Here is a 26,712-nt window from a genome sequence, read left to right as displayed (position 1 = left end):
TCCCCTTCTCTGGAGTTATTTTTAACTCTCTGCTTCCATGGGTTGCAATCAACACATTGAGTTGTGTTGCTGAAAACCATGGGCATGTTCACCCATGAGGTTTGCCCCCTCACCCACCCTGGGACGTCCGTGTGTCTGTTCACCCATGAGGTTTGCCCCCTCACCCACCCTGGGACGTCCGTGTGTCTGTTCACCCATGAGGTTTGCCCCCTCACCCACCCTGGGACGTCCGTGTGTCTGTTCACCCATGAGGTTTGCCCCCTCACCCACCCTGGGACGTCCGTGTGTCTGTTCACCCATGAGGTTTGCCCTCTCACCCACCCTGGGATGTCCGTGTGTCTGTTCACCCATGAGGTTTGCCCCCTCACCCACCCTGGGACGTCCGTGTGTCTGTTCACCCATGAGGTTTGCCCCCTCACCCACCCTGGGATGTCCGTGTGTCTGTTCACCCATGAGTTATGCACTCCCTTCCACTCCGGGACTGTGACTCCGTGTGGCCAGTGCTCTGGGTCTGTCCTCACAACTCCACCTCCACTGCAGCTGAGTTCCCGGGCCACCTTCTGACACCTGTGCATGGAAATTCTTTCTGATCTTATCGTCATTGCTTTATGAGTATGTTTTATAACCATTGGAATAGTTGGCACTTCTTCCGGTGGTTACAACACGTCATTATTCCAAATATAATTTTTAAAGACTTCTTAAAATGCCCAAAACTCCTCAGACCATCCTGCTCTGGGAAGTCCGCTGGCCCTGGGCTCACGGTGGTCACACGTGCTCTGTCTGTCGTTCTTGCCACTCCATTTGGAAACCTGAAAGAGGGAGTCCTACTTCCCTGACCTTAGAGAGGCCGGAGGGTCGAGGAGATGATTCTGCTCTCACAGGGTGGAAGCGAAGCGACAGAGACCCGATTCCAATCGCCTGTCTGTGTTCCTCCCACCACGCCAGTGATGTCTGCACAGGGCACAAGAGGTTTTAGGCAATGTCGATGAAGACTACTGATTTTGAAGCTAGGGAGGCATTTGGACACGCTCTGGGCAAGCATGGCGCTAGAAGACACCATTCTTATTTGACAAGTATTGTGCAGAAGAAGGATAATTTAAAAAGCAAATCAGCAAAAAGAACTATGACGTGAGTAACAACACAGGAGGGTTAGGGACACACCCAAGGGCCTGAAATGGCCAAAGGGCTGCAAGGCTCCCCCCGTCCATGTCCGTCTAGCCTGGACCCCTGGGAACCACACGCCTGTGGGCACAGGAAAACACTCAGGGGCCTGAAGGACAGCAGAGGGTTGTGCACAAAGGAGAAAACCATGGCCATGAGCTCCAGCCAAGGCATTAATCAACACACCTGGGTGTCCACGCCATTGCAGTCTCAGGGCCTTTATTGGTCAGCTTGAGGGCGTCCAAAGAAGGCTCTGCGGCTCTGAGCCAGGAGGACAGAGACCTCACGGGTCAAGGCTGAGCTGACCCTCATGAGAGGTGGGAGATACGGAGGGGAGGCCACTGCCATGGAAACTTTCTAGAAGCGCCCCCCTCCCCACGCAAGAGGGCTGCAGCATTGAGTATAGACTTTCAGTTCTTCCATTGTCCAGCTCAACAGCAGACGCCAGGAAATGGCCAAAGTGCAGGAGCAATTCAGTACACGACTATCAGCTTTCAGGTGGGACCTGAGCCTGGCTGGCACTGGGGGGCGTGTCCATCAGCAGCTGGGCTTCTGACCTGAGTGGAGGCCTCAGCAGGCTGGGCGGGAGCACACGGGGCGGCAGAGGAGGGACACGCAGGAGGCTGGGCGGCAGCAGCTGGGTTGGCAGGAGGAGGTGGGGGCACAGCAGGAAGGGACGGGCACGCAGCAGGCGGGCCTGCATACAGGGCGGCAGAGGAGGGACACGGAGGAGGAGGGTCTGCAGCAGGAGGTGGTGCAGCAAGCCGGCTGGCAGCTAGACTGCTGGCAGCATGAAGAGGAAGCCCCAGAGCAAACAGGCACACAGCTCACAGGCTTGCAGCAGACGGGCACGCAGCAGCCCTGCTGGCTTTGGGAGGAGGTGCAGCAAGCTGGCTGACAGCTAGACTGCTGGCAGCACAGAGAGGAAGCCCCAGAGCAGATGGGCACAGAGCAGACAGGCTTACAGCACACAGGCTTGCAGCAGACGGGCACACAGCAAGCCTGCTGGCAGGAGGAGGAGGTGCAGCAAGCCGGCTGGCAGCTAGACTGCTGGCAGCATGAAGAGGAATCCTCAGAGCAGGTGGGCACGCAGCGGACTGGCTTGCAGCAGATGGGCACACAGCAGGCCTGCTGGCAGGGGGAGGAGGTGCAGCAAGCCAGCTGGCAGCTAGACTGCTGGCAGCATGAGGGCGTGCAGGAGCTGGTGCAGCCTGATTGGCAGGGGCTGGGCTTACAGGCCGCCTGGCAGCAGGGGCTGGACACACAGCTCACTGGGGTGCAGACCAGGCTCAGGCAGGGGGCCGGGGCGCAGCAGCTGGGGGCGCAGCAGGGGGGCTCGCAGCAGCTCTCTGGGCAGTCGTCCACCTGCCAGGAGTCGGAGTAAGAGTCACAGGAACCAGGAAGGCAGACGCGGCTGCTGTAGCTCAGGTCGCTGGAGCAGATGGACATGGTGGATGCTGCTGTGCTGAGGGTTGAGCTGGGGGAGGTGGGAGGGAGTGGGTGAGCGAGTGAGTGAGGTGCTCGGGTTTGTGGGGCTTTTATACTCCTCCCTGGTGCGTGTTGTCCAGACAGGAGGCTCAGCAAGCCTTCCCTTCCTTGTTGGGGTGTACAGCCAGCTGCAGGAGAATAAACAGTAGCTGTGTTTTTGTTTCCCAAGAGCTGTTGCTCAGTTTACAAAACTTGGAATTGGCCTGGGGCGCATGTGCGTGTTTTAGACTCAGGAGGAAGAGCTGAGGGACAGTTCAGGCTGTGCTGCTCTGCTCCCCAGGCTCACGTGGAGGGTGGCGTGGTCCATGTGTGTGCCGGGCTATGGGGAGTGGGTGCCTGCGGGTGGCTCTGCCGTGTGTTTGCCGGGCTATGGGGAGTGGGTGCCTACGGGTGGCTCCGCTGGGCCTTGGTTTTCTAGGCTGCTGAACAAGATTGTATGCCTCTGTGATTGAAAGCTTAGGGAGAGAGGCTCGTTTGGGTTCTAAATAAAGATAATGTGAGTCATGGTTTATATGCTGTAATGTATTCTTTTCCTTGGGCTGCCATGACAAACAGTACCACAAACTGGCTGGTCACACAACAGAAATTCCGTGTCTCATGGTTTTGGAAGCCAGAAGTCTGAGATCGAGGTGTGGACAGTGGACAGCATGGGTTTCTTCTGAGGCTGCGAGGGGCACTGTCTCACCCCACTCCCCTCACTCCTGTGGGCTGCTGCTATCTTTGGGGTCCTTGGCTTACAGTGGCCTCACCTGAGCTCTGCCTTTATCTTCACACAGCTTCTCCGTGTGTGTGTGTGTGTGTGTGTGTGTGTGTGTGTGTGTGTGTGTGTGTGTGTGTCCAAATCTCCCCTTTTTATAAGGATACAAAGCATATTGCAGTAGGGCCTATCCTAACAGCCTCCTCTTAACTTGATCACCTACAAAGACCCTATTTCCATATAGGGTCACATTCACATGTACCAGCGGTCAGGACTTTGGCACCTTTTGAGGGACACAATTCAATCCACAGCAAGCAGACACAATGGCAGAACCTGGGATGAGGAGGTGGGCGCGGGAGCAGAACCCGGGATGGGAAGGCAGGCACGGCAGAAGTGTTTCTCGTGGACTTGGGCCTGGGGCAGGTGGAGCATGGGGGGTGGCGAGTGTAGCACAGGACAGCAGGTGCCCAGCACTGGGCACTCAGCAGCCTTTGCTTGTGAGGTGTGGCTTGACCTCGTGGAATGGTTTTAGGGAATAGTGGCTGAAAAGCGAAGTTCACATTGCCCTTCACCAGCTTCCCGACGCCACCGCAGGTCGGTTCCCAGCTCTGAGAAAGCAGCGCTGGTCTGTTTCTTCTCAGCCAGGACGGTCTTTAGGCAGCTGCACCAACTTCCCGTGGGTCCTGCTCAGGACCCCACATGGCGTTGGCTGAAAGGTCTCCTCGGCTTCTCTGGTTTGTGACAGTTGCCCAGTCTCTCCTTGGCCTCAGCGACCTTGACTGGTTGGGTGTTCTGTAGAACGCCCCTCCATGTGGACTTGCTTGAGGTTTCCTCGTGGTCAGAGTGGGCATCGCGTTGGGGGAGGAATCCCACAGGAGCAGTGCGCGTGGGGCATGGAGGTGACACGGCCACGTCCCATCCCTCGCGGTGCCGCCGTTTCCCTCTGTAATTGGTCATGTCTGAGACTTGGCAGCTGTCCTGCATCTGCCCAGGCGTTTGCCCGGCAGTGCTGGTGCCCCTCCGGGGGTCTGGCCCGCACGGTCCCTGTGGGGCTCTGTTGAGGATTCTCCTCCCTGCCTTGTTCCTTCCACACTTACTAATTGAAATTCTCCTGGGAGGAGGAGCTGTCCCGCTCTTCTGTGTGTCTATTTGCTTCCTTATTTATTTATCTAGGTGTGGACTAAAGAATGTTTATCTATTACTTGAGCTATAATCCAATACGATCACTATGTATTTTGTGGTTGCAGTGGTTCCAACTTCGGCCCTCAAGTTCTTTCGTTTTGGCCCTGGTGCCCTTTCAACATGCTGTCCCTCCCTGACCTTTCTTACTTTTGGGTCCAAGTTCATCTCAGATTTGCCCTGTTTCATCCCTGGAGTCAGACGCTTCTCTAGGAAGCCCTGCTTCCTCTTGGTGGACGAAGGCATTTAGAAACCAAAATCTGGAGCAAGGTGTGCTCACACTACTGGGGTGTTGCTTTCCCAGCCCTCCCAGGAGACAGAGAAAGGAGGCTGGCATGTGCATTAACACCCACCTGATCTTAGAGGGAGGGGTTTCCCCACTAAGAATCGTGTTGGTGCTGGTTTTTCCAGACTAGTGTTATCTGGTCTGAAATGTTCCCCTCTAGGCTGGATGTGGTGGCTCATGCCTGTAATTCCAGCACTTTGGGAGGCCAAGGCAGGAGGATTATTTAAGGCCAGGAGTTTGAGATCAGCCTGAGCAACATAGCCAGACCCCATCTCTACAACGTATTGTTCTTTTTACATGTTGCTGGATTGTATTTGCTAATATTTTATTGAGGATTTTGGTTGGTCTGTAATTTTCTCTTATTGCAATGCCTTTGCCTGGTTTGGTAACACTGCCTTCATGAAAAGAGTTGGTGTTTTCTCCTATTCTATCTTCTGAAAGAGATGATGTAGAATTGACATTTTTTCTTCTTTAAAGGATTGTATTTTCCAGGACACTAGTTTTTCTGTGTTGGAAGGTGTCCTTTATTAGATATTGGACCTCCCCATTATCTTTTCTTCTTTAATGAGTTCTGGTATTTGCGCCTATCAAGGAATTGGTCCACATTATCTGAGGTTTTGATAAACAACACGTGGTGGTGTTTATGGAGTTCCCTTATCAGCCTTTTAATTTCTGACAATTGTTTAGCAATATCCCCTTTTGTTCTCCGTATTGTTTATCAATTTGATGGATCTCAAAGAACCAGCTTGGGTTTAATCAATTTCCTCTATTGTCCTTTTGTTTTCAGTTGCGTGGACTCCTGCCCCATCCTTCCCTTTGCTTGCTGTGGGTTCCATTTCCTCGTCTTTCTCTAGTTTCTCAAGGCAAAGCTCCTATGTTGGATTCAATACCTTTCTTCTTTTCAAAGCAGTGCCCGGTTCCCTCCTTCTCCATCCTCGGTGGCTATACCCGGCCTGTGCCTGAGGCTGTGAACGAGCTTATCTCTGCAGCCCCTTCTGTAATTCCATAATTCCTGGCTTCTGGACCCATGTCTCACCGATGATAGAGTCAAGGAGGATGCCCCACAAGGTGGCTGTGAGGGCAGGTCAACCTCCAGAGGCCTCCACCCAGCACTGCCGAGGCTGTGTCGGGGACTCATCTGCCCTTGGGTGTCCACTCCCAGGAGGCTGAGAGGCACACAACACTGCAGGCATGGGGTCCGGAGCCAGGAAGAGGCTATTTTAATTAAACAGTGGAGGGAGAGGCTCTTGCTGGGATGGGCAGGATTCTGTTTCCTGATTGCCAAAGCCCAGCGAGCGATGGGCTGACTGTCTATCCCGGGGCTCAGCAGGGCAGAGGCTCATCCCGAGTGCTGGGCAGGGCACCTTCTGGATGGTGGCCCCCATGTTTCCTCATTGAGGAGGTGGCCCCTGGTCGTGCTCAAGCTAAACCCCCAGGAGTGAGCCCAGCACCAGGCAGTGCTGTGCAGCAGTGTCTCTCTGAGACTGGGGGGAGGGGCAGTAGGGTGCATGGGGTTTACTTAGAGACCCATTCTTTCCAGGGGACCCAGGACACAATGCCACAGGATGTGGAGTCTCATCCCCAACCTCCGCCAGCCTGAGGCTTGGGCCAACATCAGAGCCCTGAGGCACAGAAGCCCCCAACACCAAGATGCCAGAATCCTCCCAGAGTCAGCCTGGGACCCCCCAGACACACACAGCAGCCTCCATCGGGGGTGGTCCCTGTACACAGACCTCTCTACACACAGTGTCCACTGTTGCTGTCCCTATGTCGTGGCATGTTTTATAACTCAGGGTCTTTCCAAGAAGCGGCAAAGCCTCCTCACACTCTACCTTTTGTGTTTAATTGCATAAATAGTAACAATAATAATACATTCTCCTGTCCTAAAGCAGGCCACCCTTTCTTCACCGTGCTCCCCCCATCTGCATGTCCCCAAACTCTCTGATGCTGTGGGTCACACACACACACACCCCTGCCCCAGCCAGGACCCTCTGCATCCTTTCTATCCTTGGCCTATGGTGTGTCCTGCCACATCTTCCCACCCAGGGTGCTCACGGCTGCTTTGCTGGCTGTTCCTGCATTGCACGTCTGCGTCACATCCGGTTTTTGTAAGTGCCCGTCACACCCTGTGTGCACACGTGCGGACGTGCATGTCTGTGTCACATCCGGTTTTTCTAACAAAGAAGTGCCCGTCACACCCTGCGTTTCACACCCTGCATTTCACACCCTGTGTGCATGTGTGCGGACGGGGATGCTTTTCCAGGGTAGACTCTTCTGCAGACCTGCTCCATCCCAGGTGCTCACACTCTCTGGAGGACACAGAGGACCCAAGTGTCACTGCAGCTGTGGCACTGCGATGCACGTGGCGGTGGAAGGAAGGGCTGTGCCTTCTCCTGGCCTGGAGCAGAGTCCTGCTCTCCCGCTGCTCACTGGGGCCCTGCCACGTGCAGGCAGGTGGGGGAGGAAGGCCTCTGCTTGAGGTGTTTGACCAAAGCCTTTCCAGGGCCTTCACAGGGAATCCATGACATTCCCTACACAATGCCGGCCAGGATGGGCACGTGGGGGAAGATGAACCCTAGAGGGTGCCAGAGTGGACTGACCCAACACCCTCATGCCAGGCTGAGGCAGGAGGCCCCTCAGCAAGACTGCCAGATGGAGGGAGACAGCTCCAGGAACACCTGCTTCATTCAGCCACGCTCTGGCATTTACCCAGGCTGGGGCCAGCTGCAGTGGCCGAGCTGAGGAGGGTCCAGGCATCAGTCTCAGGCTCTGCTCCCAGCCACTCAGCCTGGGCCAGGGATCTGGTCTGCAGCCCTCTGCTAGCCCCGAATGCCCTCCATGCTCCCCATTTTCCTCCCTGTCACCTGGCCTCAGAGGAGGCCAGGCCAGCCCATCAATTATGTTCCCACCAACTTTGAATCCAAGGTTCCCCAGGAGCTTATCCACTCCCCTGGCATGCCCAGAGGGGGACGAGGGGCAGGCACTGCCAGCTCCATGGCAGCTCCAGCCTCCCACAGCACCCGAGGGCAGCACAGGGACCCAAGGGAGGCCAGCAGACAGGAGCCTGGGCCTGCCTGGTCTCATTCCCAGCCGCTTCCTGCGTTTCCTTTGGGGTTCCCGTGGCTGCGGTGGGGCCATGCGTTCCTTCCTTCGTCCCGCACAGCTCACCCTGCACAGTGCCTGGCTGCCGACTTGAAAACAGCAGCCATGGGTGGAATGTTACCTGCAGCTCAGAGGCAGCCGTGCAAGATCCCCCAGGAGCAGGAGGAGGGCTGGGGGGAGGCCACACGGGCACACCTCATGGTGCCTCTGTTTCCTCACCACTGAAACAGAGATAACCTTGGTTCACAGCTCATAGGGGCTATAGTGCTATGTAAAGTGCCTGCCACGCTGATGCCCCATACATGTTGGCTGTTATGGGTATCCACTTTTGGGGGTGTCCTGGCCTAACCCACCTGTGATTTCTTTGCCACAGACCTGCGCCCCCTGGACATCCTGGCGGAAGTGGTCCCTTCTGATGGCGCCACAAGCGGGATCAGGATAGTTCAGGTTCACGGTGCACGGGGACTCCAGCTCTCAGCAGCCGCCCCCCGCACCATGAGCTTCCCAGCATCCAGGATTTTCTCCCGGTGTGACCTCTTCCCTGAAGAATTTTCCATCGTTGTAACTTTGAGAGTTCCCAGTCTTCCACCCAAGGTCAGTGGCACTTTCTGCGCTTCGTGTTATAATAGCGTAATTTTCCCTTGTGAGGTTCCCAGTACCAACGCGTGCACAGGTTGAGGGGCGGCATTTGTCAAGGACTCTCTGGGTTTCTCTGGGATCAAGAGTGGCTGGCCTTGCTAGGTAGTGAGGTCCCTGTCACTGGCAGTATGTCAGAGTCTGTGTGACCATTTGCTAGTGGTTTGCACAGCCAATTCCTGCAATCGAGGGTCTAGTGCTCAGAGTTTTTATGTTGACATCCTTTGGCAGGAAGCGCTAACAATAAAATCACATCTAAAAAGGGACACTTTGTAGACCCATTTATCTAAGACTTGAAGTGCCATCAATCCCAAATCTAACAGACAAGCCCCATCCCATCCTTTGCCTACTAGTTTGGAAGGTGAAGACAGTAATGTTTGTCTCTGTCCCCTTCCCCACGTTTCTGGGACAGTGCACATCATATCTGTGCAGCAGGTCCTTCTGAAGTAAATAAAAATGAATTTGCATTTCCAACAGTGGTGTTGAGCACTTCTCATGTGTGTACTGGCTATTTGTGCATCTTCCTTGGAGAAATGTTCATTTAAATTTTTTGCCCAGTTTTTCGTGGATTAATGGACTTATTGCTCAGTTGTAAAGAATTCTTTATGTATTTGATGAGCCCCTTATCAGATATATGATTTGCAAATATTTGCTCCCACTCTGTGGGTTTTCCTTTTACTTTCTTGGTAGAGCCCTTTGGAGCACAAAATGTTTAAACCATGATGATGTTCAATTTATCTATTTTTTTATTTTGTTGCTTGTACTTTTGATATCATATCCAAGAATCCAATGCCAAATCCAAGGTCATGAAGATTTACCCTTATGTTTTCTTCTAAGAGTTTTATACTTTTGGTACTTACATGTGAGTCTTCAATCCATTTAATTTTTGTATATGGTGTGAGGTAGGGGGTCAATTTTGTTCTTTTGTATATAGATATTCAGTTGCCCCCACACCATTTGCTAAGGAGATTATTTTTTCCTCATTGAATGATCTTGACAACCTTGTGAGAAATAAATTGACTATAGATAGGTGGGTTTATTTCCAGATTCTCAATTTTACTTTATTCATTCATTTGTCTATTTATATATTTGTACCACACAGTCTTGGTTACTGTAGTAACCAAGATTTATTGTAGTAAATCTTTAAATTGGGAACTATGAGTCATCCAACTTTGTTCCTCTTTTTAAATTTTGGTTTGGCTATTCTGGATCGCTTGTAATTACATATTGATTTTGTAATCAACTTGTGAATGTCTACAGAGAAGTTAGCTTGAGATTGGACAAATCTGTAATTAATTTGGGGAGTATTGTCATGTTAACAATATTAACATGAGTGGATCACGGACTTCAGATTAATGAACGTATGATGCTTTTCCATTGATTTACATCTTCCTTAACAAAACAAAAATAATGTTTTATAGTTTTCAGAGTATAAGTTTTATAATTATTTTGTTAAATCTAGTCCTAGTATTTTTTCCTTTTTGATGCTATTATAAATAATTTCATGTTTGGCTTGTTAATTGCAAATATATAGAAATATCGTTATTTATTTATTTAATTTTGAGACAGAGTCTTACTCTGTCACCCAGGCTGGAATGCAGTGGTGCAGTCTCGGCTCACTGCAACCTCTATTTCCCGGGTTCAAGCGATTCTCCCGCCTCAGCCTCCAGAGTAGCTGGAATTACAGGTGTACATTACCATGCCCAGCTAATTGTTGTATTTTTAGTACAGACAGGGTTTCGCCATGTTGGCCAGGCTGGTCTGGGCCTCCCAAAGTGCTGAGATCACAGACATGAGCTATCACACCTGGCCTGAAATACCATTGATTTTTGTGTGTTGACCTTGTATCCTGCAACCTTGCTGAGCTGGCAGCTTTTTAGTGAATTTCTTAGGATTTTCTATATATAAGATTATGTCATCTGTGAATAGAGATGATTTGTTTCTTCTTTTCCAATATGAATGCTTTTTTTTTATTTTTTCCCACTAAGTATAATATTAACTGTGGATTCTTCATAGATGCCCTTAACAAATTGAGCAAGTTTCCTGCTCTATCTTATTGAGTGTTTTTAACATGAAAGGATGGTGGATTTTATCAAGCGCTTTTTCTGCATCTATTGTTATAATCATGCTATTTTTGTTTTTTATTCTGTTGATGTGTTGTGTTACATTGATTGATTTTTAGATATTAAACCAATCTTGTATCCCAGGGATAAATCCCATTTAGCCACGGTGTATAACTCTTCTTTTATGTTGCTGGATTCAGATTGCTAGTATCTTGTTGAGTATTTTGCGTTCATATCATGAGAGATAGTGGTATTGGTCTGTAGTTTTCTTTTCTTATGATGTCTTTGTGTGATTATGGTATGAGAGTAATACTAGCCTCATAGAATGAGTTAGGAAGTAATACTTCCTCTTAGTTTTTGAAAGAGTTTGTGAAGAATTGGTTTTAATTCTTTATTTATTTCCACTTTAATCTTCATTATTTCCTTCATTGTGCTTGCTTTGAGTTGGCTCTTCTTTCTCCAGCATCTTAAAGTAGGTTAGGTTATTGATTTCAGATCTTTCTTAATACAGATATTTACAACTATAAACTTCTCTCTAAGCAATACTTTTGCTGCATCTCATAAGTTCTGGTATTTTGGGTTTCATTTTTATTCATCTTGATGATTTTATGATTTTCCTTTTGGTTTCTTTTTTGACTTGTTTGTTGGTTATATAAGAGTGTGCTGTTTAATTTTCACATATTTGTGTGTTTCCCCAGTTTTTTTTTCTATTATTGATTTCTAATTTTATTTTATTGTGGCCAGAATACATACTTTGCATTATTTCTGTCTTTTTAAATTTACTGGAGGTTTATTTTATGGCCTAACATATGTCCTATCCTAGACGATACTGCATATGCATTTCAAAAAAATGTATATTCTGCTGTCATCAGGTGGAACAGTCTAAAGGTGTCTGCTAGACTTTATTGGTTTATTGTATTCAAGTTTTCCTTTTTCTCGTTGATCTTCTACCTAGTTATTCTATCCATTTGTTGAAATTACAGTGTTGAACTATTCAATTAATATTGTTGACTTGTCTATTTCTCCCTTCATTTCTGTCAGCTTTTGCTTCATGTATTTTGGTGCTCTTTTTTTATTTCCATACATGTTTATATTTATTATACCTTCATGATAGGTTGACCTTTCATCATTATAAAGTGTTCCTCTTAATCTCTAGTAACAATTTTTGTTTTAAAATTTATTTTATCGGACAGCAGTTGGGCTACTCCAATTTTCTCATGGTTGTTGTTGGTATAGTTTATCTCTTTCTGTTTACTTTCAATCTAGTTGTATATTGGAATATAAAGAATGCCTACTTTACAGAGTACCTAGTTACATCTTGTTTTTTATTTAATCCAGTCTGACAGCCTCTGCCTTTTGATTGGGTTATTTAATCTATTTACATTTAATGTTGTTGTCGATATACAGTTGACCTCATTTTTTATGAATTTTGTATTTGCAAATTCAGCTACCCTCTAAAGTTAATTTGTAATCTCAAATACTGGTGGCACTTTTGTGGTCATTCATTGACATGCACAGATTAATGAGAAATTTGAGTCTCCCAAAATGCATGTTCCCAGATAAGGTTGAACAAGGCACACTCTGCATTCTTGCTTCAGCTCTCATATTGTAAATAAGCATTTTTTTTTGTAATCTACTTAATGCCACATTTTCACATTTTTGTGATTTTTTGGGTGACTTTACTGTTTAAAATGGCCCTCAGGCATGGTGGTGAAGGGGCTGTTCAGTGTTCCTAAGTGCAAAAAGGCTGTGATGTGCCTTATAGAGAAAATTTGTATGTTAGAGAAGCTTTGTTAAGGCATAAGTTGTAGTACTGTTGGCTGAGTTCAATGTTAATGAATAAACAATAATTATTAAACACATATAACACTTGATTATATGCTGATAGTTGAAACTGCGACCAGAGGATTACAAGAACCAAACTCTGTATTTCCCCTAGGAACAATGGTATATTATTTCCTAATTCAGTATTTGCAATGACTTAATGTAATTACTACTAACAATGAAAATTAACTGTACTTGAATTTATGTCTACTAGTTTACTTTTATTTCCCATATGTTTATATGGTTCTGTGGTTTTATGGGGTTTTTTTGTCACCACTGTCCTTATATTCTTTCTTCACTACTTTCTCTTATATTAAGTGCATATTTCCTAATGTAGCTTTTTGATTTCTTTATGTTTTCCCATGACACTGTTTTAGTTTTTCCTTAGTGGTTGCTCTGGGGTTTACCATATACTTATTTTGACTTATCAAGATCAACTTCAGATTTGTGCCAACTTAATACCAGTGAGACACAAAAAGATTGCTCCTATACAAATCTTTTCCTTTTTGTCCTTTTTGTAGTCTTGTTGTTATATATATTACATCTACAGATGTTAAAACCCAACAATATATTGTTATACTTATTACTTCCTATAATTTTATGGCTTTTAAAGATGCTTAGAGAAGAAACAAGTATATATTTATATCATTTGTTATATTAGCCTTTTTGTCATTTCTGATTCTCTTCATTTTTTCCTGTGGATTCACATCACTATCTTCAGTAACTTCCTTTGCACGATATAGCTTTGTTTCCATGTACCTCCTTTGTACTATTATTGCCAAATATATTAGATTTCTATATGTTATAGGCCCAACAACACCAAATATACCTTTTTATATTGCTTTTTAAAAGTGAGTTAAGAGAATAAAGGAGAAAATATGCATTTGTACTACTTTTTATAATTACATAATTAGTTTTACTGCTGTTTTGTTTTTCTGTGTGGATTTGAATTTCTGTCTGGAGTTACTTGCTTTTGGTCTGCGGAACGCTAGTATGACTCGTAAGATGCATCTGCAGGTAATAGATTCCCTCAGTTTTGATTTATCTGGGAATGCCTTTATTTTGCCTTCATTTCTGAAAGATAACTTTGTTGGATATAGAATTCTTGGATGACTTTTTTTTTCTTTGAGCACTTTGAATGTACCGTCATACTATCTTCCGGTGCCCATTGTTTCTGATAAGAAGTGAACTGTTGCTCTTCTTGTGGTTCTCTTATAAATAACTTGTTTTTCTCTTGCTGCTTTCAAGATTTTCTCCTTGTTTTTGACTTTCAGTATTTTTACTACGATATGTCTGTTTGCATATCTTTTGTGGGTCTCCACCTTAGAGTTTTCTGAGGTCCTGGATATGTAGATTAATGTTTTTCAATAATTTTGGAAAGTTACTAATTCTGTGAAGAATGTCAGTGGTAGTTTGATGGGAATAGCATTGAATCTATAAATTACTTTGGGCAGTATGGCCATTTTCATGATATCGATTCTTCCTATCCATGAGGATGGAATGTTTTTCCATTTGTTTGTGTCCTCTCTTATTTCCTTGAGCAGTGATTTGTAGTTCTCCTTGAAGAGCTCCTTCACATCCCTTATTAGCTGTGTTCCTAGGTATTTCATTCCCTTTGTAGCAATTGTGAATGGGAGTTCACTCATGATTTGGCTATCTGCTTGTCTATTGTTGGTGTGTAGGAATGCTTGTGATTTTTGCACATTGATTTTGCATGCTGAGACTTTGCTGAAGTTGCTTATCAGCTTAAGGAATTTTTGAGCTGAGATGATGGGGTTTTCTAAATATAGAATCATGTCACCTGCAAACAGAGATAATTTGGCTTCCTCTTTTTCTATTCGAATACTCTTTCTTTCTTTCTATTGCCTGATTGCCCTGGTCAGAACTTCTAATACTGTGTTGAATAGGAGTGGTGAGAGAGGGTATCCTTGTCTTGTGCTGGTTTTCAAAGGGAATGCTTTCAGCTTTTGCTCATTCAGTATGATATTGACTATGGGTTTATCATAAATACCTCTTATTATTTTGAGATATGTTCTATTAACATCTAGTTTATTGAGAGTTTTTAACATGAAGGGAGGTTGAATTTTCTTGAAGGCCTTTTCTGCATCTATTGAGATAATCATGTGGTTTTCGTCATTTGTTCTCTTTATGTGATGGATTACGTTTATTGATTTGCCTATGTTGAGCCAGCTTTGCATCCTAGGGATGAAGCTGACTTGATTGTGGTGTATAAGCTTTTCGATATGCTGCTGGATTCAGTTTGCCAGTATTTTATTGAGGATTTTTACATCAACGTTCATCAGGGATATTGGCCTGAAGTTTTCTTTTTTTGTTGTGTCTGCCAGGTTTTGGTATCAGGATGATGCTGGCCTCATAAAATGAGTTAGGGAGGAGTCCCTCCTTTTCAGTTGTTTGGAATAGTTTCAGAAGGAATGGTACCACCTCCTCTTTGTACCTCTGGTAGAATTTGGCTGTGAATCCATCTGGTCCTGGGCTTTTTTTGGTTGGTAGACTATTAATTACTGCCTCAATTTCAGAACTTGCTATAATCTATTCAGGGATTCAACTTCTTCCTGATTTAGTCTTGGGAGGGTGTATGTGTCCAGGAATTTACCCATTTCTTCTAGATTTTCTAGTTTATTTTGTAGAGGTGTTTATAGTATTCTCTGATGGCAGTTTGTATTTTTGTGGGATCAGTGGTGATATCCCCTTTATCATTTTTTATTGCATCTATTTGATTCTTCCCTCTTTTCTTCTTTATTAGTCTAGCTAGTGATCTATCTATTTTGTTAATTTTTTCAAAAAACCAGCTCCTGGATTCATTGATTTTTTGAAGGGTTTTTCATGTCTCTATCTCCTTCAGTTCCGCTCTGATCTTAGTTATTTTTTGTCTTCTGCTAGCCTTTGGATTTGTTTGCTCTTGCTTCTCTAGTTCTTTTAATTGTGATGTTAGGGTGTAGATCTGAGATCTTTCCAGCTTTCTGATGTGGACATTTAGTGCTATAAATTTCCCTGTTAACACTGCTTTAGCTGTGTTCCAGAGATTCTGGGACATTGTCTCTTTGTTCTCATTGGTTTCAAATAACTTCTTGATTTTTGCCTTAATTTTGTTACTTACCCAGGAGTCATTCAGGAGCAGGTTGTTCAATTTCCATGTAGTTGTGTGGTTTTGAGTGAGTTTCTTAATCTTGAGATCTAATTTGATTGCACTGTGGTCTGGGAGACTTTGTTATGATTTCAGTTCTTTTGCATTTGCTGAGGAGTGTTTTACTTTCAATTATGCAGTCAATTTTAGAATAAGTGCCATGTGACACTGAGAAGAATGTATCTTCTGTTGATTTGGGGTGGAGAGTTCTGTAGATGTCTATTAGGTCCATTTGATCCAGAGCTGAGTTCAAGTTCTGAATATCCTTGTTAATTTTCTGTCACATTGATCTGTCTAATATTGACAGCAGGGTGTTAAAGTTTCCCACTATTATTGTGTGGGAGTCTAAGTCTCTTTGTAGGTCTCTAAGAGCTTGTTTTATGAAACTGGGTGCTTTTATATTGGGTGCATATATATTTAGGATAATTAGCTCTTCTCATTGAATTGATCCCTTTATCATTATGTAATACCCTTCTTTGTCTTTTTTGATCTTTGTTGGCTTAAAGTCTGTTTTATCAGAGACTAGGATTGCAACCCCTGGTTATGTTGCTTTCCATTTGCTTGGTACATTTTCCTCCATTCCTTTATTTTGAGCCTATGTGTGTCTTTGCAAGTGAGATGGGTCTCCTGAATGCAGCACACTGATGGGTCATGACTCTTCATCCAATTTGCCAGTCTGTGTCCAGCTATTATTTCTATGAAATAATATTTTTCCACTGTAGTCTGACTTTGCCAGGTAGTCCTCCAACAGAGCCCTTAGCCATACCCATCAAAGGTCAGAGGCTTCAAACCTTGCAGCCTATGGGCCCCCACCAAACACTCAGTGGAGCCCTGGCCTAATTTTGGAAAGCCCTGCAGCCTAGAGCATCATCAGAGCCTCTGCCTTTGTCACTTCAAAGATTTAGTAGAAAATAGCGATCATAGAGTGAGGAGATGAGGGATCCATGATCAGAACTTTGGGGGCTTACTAGCACACAGGTATGGTCCCGAGCACAGGCATGGGCTGATACACACAGGTGTATAGGTATTTGTCAGACAAGGCTTTGCAATCAGACCCTTTTATTTGTACATTTACTATGACAATGTCCAGGAGCCAACAGTAGAACTAATACATTCCGATGACTTTCTGGCCCATAAGGGAAGAGACCTTGGAGCTCCCAAGGACACCATTGCAGGTGATGTTGCCCGAGATGTGAGAGGAGAAGGTGTGAACACTATTGTGCACACCACCGGGGGAAGGCCCCATAACAGTTCAACGTGAAATGAAACAAAGGTGCTTGCCCCTCATCTCCATCCCTACTGTGCTGGGCCTGCAGCTGCCTCCCTGCTCCCCTCTGTGAGCCAGTCTCTGCCCAGGAAGACACTATTCCCTCACACCTGCCCCAGGGCTCACCCCCAGCAGAAATATGCCCCATGGTTCCCACTGACAACCAGCAGTGTCAACCCACAGGGTGGATCTTGCCGTGCTGCCAGGCCAACTGAGCATCACCAAACTTGTCCACAGCAGAACACATCTCTCCCTTTCCTCCAGGCCCAGAAACTGAGGTTCTCCTAACCTCATCCCTCCTTAGGTGTAGAAGTCTTTTTTTAAGTGCAAACTCCTCCTGGGATGGAGTAGAGGGCTGTCAATTCCAGAATATCTCCTAATTGCCACTGTCCCTGCTTCTGCAGTGTGCTTTGATGCAATCAATATATTTCTACTAGTTTATCTCTATGGACAAACCCACATTAGGGAAGCCCCAACTCCAGTCAGGAGCCTCACAAACCAGAACATCCACAAACGATGAACCAACACTACTAACACAACAGTGCCTACAACAACAACAAGGAAGAGGAAGGCTTCTTGAAGCCAGGCAGGGGCAGCACAATCAACACAGAGGAGTATAAAGGTTCCGACCACTCAGAGACCTGGCACGATCACTCACTCCCTCACTCACTCCCACACTCACTCACTCACATCTCCCCCAGCTCACCTCCTCCCCACCCCAGCATGGCCGCGTCCACCATGTCCATCTGCTCCAGCACTTGCTCTGACTCCTGGCAGGTGGACGCCTGCCAAGAGAGCTGCTGTGAGCCCCCCTGCTGTGCCCCCAGCTGCTGCGCCCCGGCCCCCTGCCTAAGCCTGGTCTGCACCCCAGTGAGCTGTGTGTCCAGCCCCTGCTGCCAGGCGGCCTGTGAGCCCAGCCCCTGCCAATCAGGCTGCACCAGCTCCTGCACACCCTCATGCTGCCAGCAGTCTAGCTGCCAGCCGGCTTGCTGCACCTCCTCCCCCTGCCAGCAGGCCTGCTGCGTGCCTGTCTGCTGCAAGCCAGTCTGCTGTGTGCCCGTCTGCTGCAAGCCTGTGTGCTGCATACCTACCTGCTCTGAGGATTCCTCTTCATGCTGCCAGCAGTCTAGCTGCCAGCCAGCTTGCTGCACCTCCTCCCCATGTCAGCAGTCCTGCTGTGTGCCCGTCTGCTGCAAGCCTGTCTGCTGCAAGCCTGTCTGCTGCAAGCCCATCTGCTGTGTGCCCGTCTGCTCTGGGGCTTCCTCTTCATGCTGCCAGCAGTCTAGCTGCCAGCCGGCTTGCTGCACCACCTCCTGCTGCAGACCCTCCTCCTCCGTGTCCCTCCTCTGCCGCCCCGTGTGCAGGTCCACCTACTGTGTGCCCATCCCCTCCTGCTGTGCCCCTGCCTCCACCTGCCAGCCCAGCTGCTGCCGCCAGGCCTCCTGCGTGTCCCTCCTCTGCCGCCCCATGTGCTCCCGCCTCTCTTCCGCGTGCTGTGGCCTCTCCTCAGGCCAGAAGTCCAGCTGCTGACGGGCAGGTCCCGTTTCTCCAGAGTTGTTCCAGGGCCATCTCTGACTTCCGAAAATCCTTGCAGCCCTGAGCCCTGTCTGAGTCTCCTCTGCCCAGAGCCACTGCACCTCCAGCCAGCAATGCTGAGCTTTCATGCCGATTCCCTCCAGGCATGCATCTCTCCCACACCCTCATCTCCATGCTCGCCAGCCGGTGGTCACTGTGTCCTGCCCCGTGTGAGTGATCAGTCTGTCAACAAATAAAGTCACCACTGTGCCCTCTCAGAGGTCTTTTTTGCATATCTGGCAAACCCTGTGGGAAGAACTTCAATGTGCCGCGTGGGGTGGGAGCTTCAGGACTCTGGCCTTGAGCTGCATCCAGGCTGACAGCACCAGGGGCGGAGGCAGTCCTGACTTCCCGCTGTGCTGGGTCTGCTGTTGTGGGGTTCTCCTGCCAGCCTCAGCGTCTCCAGGCCCCGGGGGGGGGGCTTCTCTGTGAATCCCCCACACCCACCGGGCCTGGCCTCTCCCTGGGCTTGGCTCCTCCCCCTCTCTCCTTCCTCTGCCTGTCTGACCCCCACTCACCATCTTCTCACCAGCCCTCTCTTATTAAATAAAATAAATATTTCTCATTCCTGGAAGACATTTTAGAGCTGATCTCTTATTTCAAATATCTGTGTACGTTTGTTGGACAGTCCGTGTACGGTCATCCCAATGCCTGAAGTCTCTGTGGGTCCATTTCAGCTTTCTGTCATTTCCACCAGTTCTCGCTCATGGTGTCTTGTTTCCTTGTGTGCTTCGCTGTTTGCAGCTGAGTAACCACCCTTGTCCTTGGAAAGTATTTGTGGGCATTTTTGAGGCCTCTAAGACCGGTGTGTTTTCTTTTGCCTTATGTGAGGAACCCTCTCATGTAGCCGACAAAACCTATGGCGGCACCTGCAGCTTTGTCACCAACAGGAATGAGATGCATGGCGTCACATTATGCCAGCTGCAAATGCTCAAAACCTCATTCTGGCCACTGCTGTTTCATAATTATGGTAGCGCGAGATGCACCTGCTGGGTCCCACCAGGCACATGCTCCCTAGGGAAGTACATGCTATCTCACCAGTTCGCTTTTTCATAGTGTAATAGCAGTGTTTTCATGAAGTTGGTTTCCTTTTACTTATCTGAAAACCTCCAAAGCTTTCACGAGGTGGCCGGGAAGTTCCCTTGTGCAAAAAGGGCAAAGACCCCTGTCTTTGATTTGGGCCTGTAATCCTGTAATTCTTTATTCCTTTTCCAGTTTCCTGTTGCAACTAGGAAGATTCTTCCTAGTGTTTTCAATTGTTTTCAGCAGGATGATGGGTCAAACAATCTCATCAACAGGTTTCCAGAACTGGAATCCCTGGAGCAACTTCTATTTTTTTTTAGGCGGAGTCTGGCTCTGTTGCCCAGACTGGAGTGCAGTGGTGCGATCTCAGCTCACTGCAACCTCCACCTCCCAGATTCAAGGGATTATCCTGCCTCTCCTCCTGAGTAGCTGGGATTACAGGCGCAGGCCACCATGCCCAGCTAATTTTTTTGTATTTTTAGTAGAGACGGGGTTTCACCATCTTGGCCAGGCTGGTCTTGAACTTCTGACCTTATGATCCACCCGCCTCGGCCTCCCAAAGTGCTGGGATTACAGGCATGAGCCACTGCACCCGGCCTTTTGTTTTTTGTTGTTGTTGTTGTTGTTGTTTTTTGAGAGCGGGTATCACTCTGTTGCCAGGCTAGAGTGCAGTGGAGCAATCTCCTCTCAGTACAACCTCTGCCTCCCGGGTTTGAGCTATTCTTCTCCCTCAGCCTCCTGAATAGCTAGGACTACAGGTGTGCACCACCACGCCTGGCTAATTTTTGTATTTTTTAGTAGAGACTGGGTTTCACCACATTGGCCAGGCTGGTCTTGAACTCCTGACATCGCGATCTGCCTGCCTTGGCCTCTCAAAGCGCTGGGATTACAAGCGTGAGCCACCGTGCCCGGCACGACTTCTTAATTCTTAAGAATAACTGGAAATTTTCTGTAACCTTCCCCTGTTGTTCACAAGGATTCCTTAATTCTTGAGTAAGTCTTTTCCTTTGAACCGCTGAATCTATTAACTTGTCCCAGCAGTCATTTATTCCTTTGCAGTTTCGATGGCACGTCTGTGCAAATGCAATACACAGTTGGAAGTCCCTGTCCGAGTGTCACAGGCTTCCAGGACGGAAGGACACAGGCCCCTTGTCACTGTCATTTTCCTTTGCAAGCTCCCAGCCCAGCCACCAGGACAAGGGGAGCAGGCACGGCAGGAAGGGCTGTCCCCAGACCTCTCTGTCCTGGGTCTGATCAGTAGCCCAGAGCAAGGCTGCCTTGCCCTGAGCCCCATGACTGTGTGTGTGCAGCCTCTACCCTGCTTGTGAAGGGGGGTGGGATGTGTGTGTGGCCGGGGTGGGGGACTCACCACACAAGGACTGGGAGGGGACTTCTCACACTAGGGTTCTCAGATCCTGGTGACCTTCACCGCCCATCTCCCACAGCCCTTGGCCAGCTGGCCTAGCCAAGTGCCCATGTCTCCCCACTGGGTGAGACTCTGTAAGGGAACACGGTTTCTGCATCTTCAGGGAGTCCTGAGCCAGGCTGCCCTCCCTTTGGCTCATCCTGTGGGATGCGGGGACCCCGCTAGTGCGGGAGTCCCCATTTCTAGGCTGTGTGGGTCGCCCCTTGGGGAGGATGGGAGAGGAGGCTGTGTGTGGGCCCCCGCAGCCGTCGGGCCTGTGAAGCGCCTCTTTTCCCTCCCGTTACTGTTTAATGGCGACGTTAGTTACCTTATTTTAGTTTTTATTTTATAAACCGTTTTGAGAAATGTTCCCATCTAATAGGAAACCTCAGGAGCAATTTCCTTTCCTTTCCAACTGGCCGTTTCGCTCCTCATGCTCACGTTTTCACGGTCTTCTCTGCTTTTGAGGTTTTCCGCCTGTCTCGGTCGCTTTTCCGTCTTTAGAATATCCACTACGGTTTGTTTTTTCTCTTCTACTTTTATTTGCTGTTTTGAAAAATATACATTCTGTTTTTAACTGTACTAATAAATAGCTTTTAAGTTTACCTTTATGTTTATTTTTTAACTATTAAAGTGAGGAGTGGAACCGCAATTCGAGAATTTCTATTTAAAACAGAATTACTCTTGCTCTCCTCAACATCAGCCCACGGGTCCACCCCCACCTGCTTCTTAGTCTTTCTTGTTTAATTGAAAACAGCATACGGCATATTCCAGTAGAAACAGAACCACACATACGATCCTAAATATTATAACAGCCACATTTAAAGATGGCAGAAGGAACAGGTGCAATTAATTTAACAATAGATCTTATTTAACCCGGTACATCCAGAATGTTACCATTTCAACAAGTGGCATGAGCCACATTTCAAGCACTCAAGAGCCACATGTGGTTAGCGGCCTCTCACATTAGCATGCAGTAAAGTATTAGAATATTATCATTGCTATTCAGTTAGGATGTTGAATATGCATCTGTTGTATGCATCTGTTATAAAATATGTGAAATTTGCATTTGCAGTTATAACTGAGCACATTGGTTATCTGGACCTAGGTCAGTGTCTTCCTGTCTTTGTATCTGGGCCAGCCCTTTGATACCCCAGCTTCTATGTTCTGGAGCTCTTGCCTTCGCTTCTTCTCTGTCACAGTCAGTTGGGGCTGCTATAACAAATTGCCGTGGACTGGAGGGTCTTGAGCAGCAGGCATTTCTTTCTCCCAGTTCTGGAAGCTGGAAGTCCAGGATCAGTCAGGGTGCCACATGGTGGTGCTCTGGAGAGGGCTCTCTTCCTGGTCTACAGACAGCCACCTTCTTGCTGTCCTCACATGGCCCAGATAATCTCTCCAGGGTTTCTTCTTTAAAGGGCACAAATCCCATTTTTGAGGGCTCCACCCTCCTGACCTAATTACCTCCCAAAGGCCCCACCTCTTAATACCATCATATTGGAATTAGGGTCTCAACATGTGAATTTTGGGAGGATACAAACATTCCATCCATAACAATCACTTTGCCATTTGTCATATTTCCTTAAGTATTTTTTCCAAGAGGGATACCTGGGTGGAGTACTTTCTAAGCTCTTGCTTTTGTGAAAATACATCGCTGTTATCTTTATTTGAGAAAGGTGTAATAATTTGAAAAAAGGAAAATTAGAGCCTTAGTCCACCAAAGATTGCCCTGGAAGCCCTGAGGATATTGCCATACCCTGGTTAGTGGGACAGGGGTCTGAGGTCAGCCTGATGCAGTTCATTTCCAGATCGTGTATTATCCGTCTTGCCTGTGAGAGGCCTGTTCTTAGGTCTTCTACATTGAAAAACTTGTCAATGCATGTCTAGGGTGGCCTGATTTTCTTGAAATTCATTAAGTTCTTCTATTCCAGTACACACACCTCTGTCCATTCAGCCCAGAATACTTGATCCTCAATTATTTCTTTGATCTTATTTTTTTTCTCCCTAGCAATTGAATTTTCATGTTTTGTCTCAGCTAAATATACACTCTGTTTGTTATCTTTTCTCTCATTATATTTGTGAGTTTTATCCTTTACCTCGGTGTTTGGAAGAACTCATGTTTGGACTTAAAATTGAATTGATTCTCTGTGGTATTAGTTTTGCTCTTCTGCTTCTGATGTGAATTTTTAATCCAGCTGTTTGGTATTAAATTTGGTATTGAAGACTTGCTGTCTTTCATCTTCAACATTTTTTTTTTTTTAGAATCGGAGACTCACTGGTTGAGAATGTAGATCCTATGTACAGACCGGCTGGCTTCTGGTCCTGGTTCTGTCACTGTTTTCTGTGTGGCTTTGAGCAGATTGCTCAACCTCTCTGCTGAAGCTTCCGCGTCTGTCCATAGTAACTTCGACAAGAAGTTAATGCCAAAATTCAGTGAATTAATAGATGCCAAGTGCTTGGAATGCCGCCTGGCGTAGCCACATGCTCCGACCTCGCCAGCTTCATCATCAGTGCTATTAGGGGGGTCGTTTTCTAAGATCACCGAAGCTGTCACTACAGTCACGTGCTATAACTTGCGGCTCCAGGTCTGTGGGACCCTCCCCCTCATACTCCATTAGGGAACGCAGCTGCCTCGGCTTCCCTTCGGCTCTCACCCTGGCTCCCAGTGCTGACTGCCCTGCGTCTTCAGATGAGAGGCTCTTGTCGGGAGCTGAGTCTTCACAGACATCACCCCTGAGAGGTCAGAGGGGCTTGTTTGACAACAGCCATGGAGGGCGGAGTGACTGGCATGTGCTGGAGGCCCCAGGTTCAGATGGAATTTCCATCACAATGGCGAGGCAGGTGTGCAGGGAGGGGCTGTTGGGGGCTGTGAGTTTATCCCACGTCCAGCCGGTGCACATGGCCAGTGACAGTCACAATGGCAGTGACTCAGATCTTTAGGTGGACAATTGTGTCACCTGCGAATAACAGAGGCTCACGTCTCATTTCTATTTCTCGGCTTGCTGCTTTGACTGGCCCTGTAGGACAACAGAGAAAGGTCCTGGTGACCAGGAGCCTGCTCACCTCCTGCTACGCTATGACAGGAGAGCTTCCAGGGAGCCTCCCTAGCGCTATAGGCTTTCTGGGCCACCATGAAAGCCCGTCCCAGGCTGCCGTAGCCTCATCCCCAGCTGAAAGAGGCTGGAAGGACACTGGGAGATGTTGCTGGTTCCTGGTGAGAACCAGCTTCAGGCCGTGCTGGGCTCAGGCCCCGAGACAGAGGAGCTCACCTGTGACGGTCCCTGCCCCGGGGTCAGGGCCTGTCCTGCCTGATGACCTCCCAAGCACAGGCTGGCTTTGCCCACCCCAAGTGTCCTTCACTCTCCAGTGACCCTCATTCCACATCCACCTCCTCAAGGCAGAGGCCCCTCCCCACCCCCAGGCCCGGATCTGCACCCACCACTCTCAGGACACCTGACCAGGGCTCCAGGGGACAACAGTCCAAACCCAAAGGCCAGTCCCCAAACCTTGTCCTCCTAATGAGCTGACTGTCCAGAGGCCTTGCCAGAACATTCCATCTCCTTCTCAGAGGAGGGGAGGTCCTCCCTGTCCTCCTGCTCTTGGCAGACATCAGGATCTCAGAAGATCCCAGAGCCCACCAGGAAGCGCTGTCCTCAAGCGTCTTTTCCCAACACAGGCACCTCCATCCTGGCTCTCCCAATCACAGCCACGCCAGCCCACCCCGTGAGGTCCCTGCAGACAGAGGCTGGGCCTCCCCCAGGCTGAGGGCCCACGCTGGGCACAGTCACGGGACCTGCCAGGTGGAAGTCACCAGGTCAGCCCCAGAGAGGCCACACCTTCCCTCCTGGTGTTCCCGGGGGACAGGCTCAGCCAGGGGCGCCAGTCCTGCCCAGGACCAGCCAAGTGTTAGGAGCAGAGTGAGGACAAGTCATGGCAAAGGAAGCAGAAATAATGAGGGTCCTCCCGGCTCCAAACACCAACACGGAAGAGGAGGGCTTTGCTGAGTCTCCTTCTGGGAAAACACAGGCCCTGGGCATATAAAAGCCCCAGCAGCCGACAGGCTCACACACACACTCACTCACACACTCACACACCTCCCCCAGCTCACCTCCTCCCCACTCCAGCATGGCCGCATCCACCATGTCCGTCTGCTCCAGCGCCTGCACCAACTCCTGGCAGGTGGACGACTGCCCAGAGAGCTGCTGTGAGCCCCCCTGCGGCGCCCCCAGCTGCTGTACCCCAGCCCCCTGCCTGACCCTGGTCTGCACCCCAGTGAGCTGTGTGTCCAGCCCCTGCTGCCAGGTGGCCTGTGAGCCCAGCCCCTGCCAATCAGGCTGCACCAGCTCCTGCACACCCTCGTGCTGCCAGCAGTCTAGCTGCCAGCCGGCTTGCTGCACCTCCTCCCCCGGCCAGCAGGCCTGCTGCGTGCCCGTCTGCTGCAAGCCTGTGTGCTGTGTGCCCGTCTGCTGTGGGGCTTCTTCATGCTGCCAACAGTCTAGCTGCCAGCCAGCTTGCTGTGCCTCTTCCTCCAGCCAGCAGGCCTGCTGTGTGCCTGTCTGCTGCAAACCTGTGTGCTGTGCGCCCACCTGCTCTGAGGATTCCTCTTCCTGCTGCCAACAGTCTAGCTGCCAGCCAGCTTGCTGCACTTCCTCCCCCTGCCAGCAGGCCTGCCGTGTGCCCGTCTGCTGTAAGCCTGTCTGCTGCAAACCCGTCTGCTGTGTGCCTGTCTGCTCTGGGGCTTCCTCTCTGTGCTGCCAGCAGTCTAGCTGCCAGCCGGCTTGCTGCACCACCTCCTGCTGCAGACCCTCCTCCTCCGTGTCCCTCCTCTGCGGCCCCGTGTGCAGGCCTGCCTGCTGTGTGCCCATCCCCTCCTGCTGTGCCCCCACCTCCTCCTGCCAGCCCAGCTATTGCCGCCAGGCCTCCTGTGTGTCCCTCCTCTGCCGCCCTGTGTGCTCCCGCCTGGCCTGCTACAGCTTCTCCTCAGGCCAGAAGTCCAGCTGCTGACGGCCATGTCCCCCAGGGCCAGCCGGGCTCAGGCCCCACCTCCCTGCCAGTCCTTGGAAGCCCCTGACCTCCCAGCCCACCCAGCCTCAGCACAGCTCAACGCAGAAGGAGCAGCCCCACCCACAGCCGCCCAGCCCTGGGGCGGAGTCTCAGATGCACACTGGCTCCTCCCTGACCTCCCCCCCCCGGGCGGGCGAGTCCTGGCTGCTCCTCACGGTGCTTCCTGGCTGCAGACCACAACCCTCCGCTGGTCGGGGATGGGCCCTCCTGACCCGGGTCTCGCCCCCAGGAGCGTCACCCTCTGCCTCTGAGCACCAATAAAGCGTCTGCGGCCCCAGCTGACTCCGTGCTGACTCTCCGCACCCAGGGCGGGAGGGGGCAGAGTGGGGCCTGGCCTGGCTCTGGGGGGCTGGACCCCGTGGATCTCTTTATACCCCCAGCTGGGGGCCCCGGGGGGCTCTTGTGTGACACCTGGAAGCTCCTGTCCACCTCGTGGCATGTTCTGCTGTCCGGCTCCCCTCCCAGGTCCTGTGGGGCCCAAAAGCCTTGTTCACTGGCTGAGTCCCACGGACACCACATGACTCAGGCCAACGCCCCACTCACTGTGGGTAGAAGCAGCTCCTTCCCATGGCAAGGGTTGGGGCTGTCCCAGGGGGTGGCAGGCCCCAGCTGTGCTGGGAGGTGGGACACGGCGGGAGACTTGGGCTCCAGCTGTCCCTGCGCTCAGGGAGTTCCACTCAGGGACAGCTTGGGCATCCTGGCCTCCTGCGCACACTCACATACGCTCAGGGACGCCCTCTGTTCCTGCACCAGGCTTACAGCTGGGATGCAGAGCAGAGAACAGAGACGCGGCCTCCAGA

The 26,712-nt window shown here is 49.2% G+C and overlaps 3 protein-coding genes across 4 annotated transcripts in view; 2 read left to right on the top strand and 1 right to left on the bottom strand.

Moving 5' to 3' along the window:
* Nucleotides 1-26,712, top strand: part of TSPEAR (thrombospondin type laminin G domain and EAR repeats) — a 217,830-nt gene that overhangs the window by 138,492 nt on the left and 52,626 nt on the right. Inside the window, exon 2 of the mRNA XM_055373719.2 lies at nucleotides 8,287-8,507. Coding sequence (XP_055229694.1) covers nucleotides 8,287-8,507 — 221 coding nt within the window. The remainder of the gene's footprint in view (nucleotides 1-8,286; nucleotides 8,508-26,712) is intronic.
* LOC109024495 (keratin-associated protein 10-1-like) lies at nucleotides 1,056-2,658 on the bottom strand. The gene has a single exon (XM_019017863.4). The coding sequence runs from the start codon at nucleotides 2,608-2,610 to the stop codon at nucleotides 1,732-1,734; it is 879 nt and encodes a 292-aa protein (XP_018873408.1). The 5' UTR covers nucleotides 2,611-2,658; the 3' UTR covers nucleotides 1,056-1,731.
* Nucleotides 17,440-26,100, top strand: LOC101139086 (keratin-associated protein 10-9). Of its 2 annotated transcripts, XM_055373722.2 has the most exons (2): nucleotides 17,440-18,138; nucleotides 25,121-26,100. In XM_055373722.2, exons 1-2 carry the CDS (start codon nucleotides 17,572-17,574, stop codon nucleotides 25,850-25,852), a joined length of 1,299 nt encoding a protein of 432 aa, XP_055229697.1. In that variant the 5' UTR covers nucleotides 17,440-17,571; the 3' UTR covers nucleotides 25,853-26,100. The 2 variants fall into 2 exon arrangements, with proteins under 2 accessions (XP_055229697.1, XP_018873407.2); XM_019017862.4 differs by lacking the exon at nucleotides 17,440-18,138 and having other exon boundaries at nucleotides 24,912-26,100.

This window comes from Gorilla gorilla, chromosome 22 (assembly GCF_029281585.2).
Source record: "Gorilla gorilla gorilla isolate KB3781 chromosome 22, NHGRI_mGorGor1-v2.1_pri, whole genome shotgun sequence".
In the NCBI taxonomy this organism is placed as follows: Eukaryota; Metazoa; Chordata; class Mammalia; order Primates; family Hominidae; genus Gorilla; species Gorilla gorilla.
The sequence above is the reverse complement of the archived record's forward strand: the minus strand, read 5'-3'. Positions and strand labels throughout refer to the sequence as shown.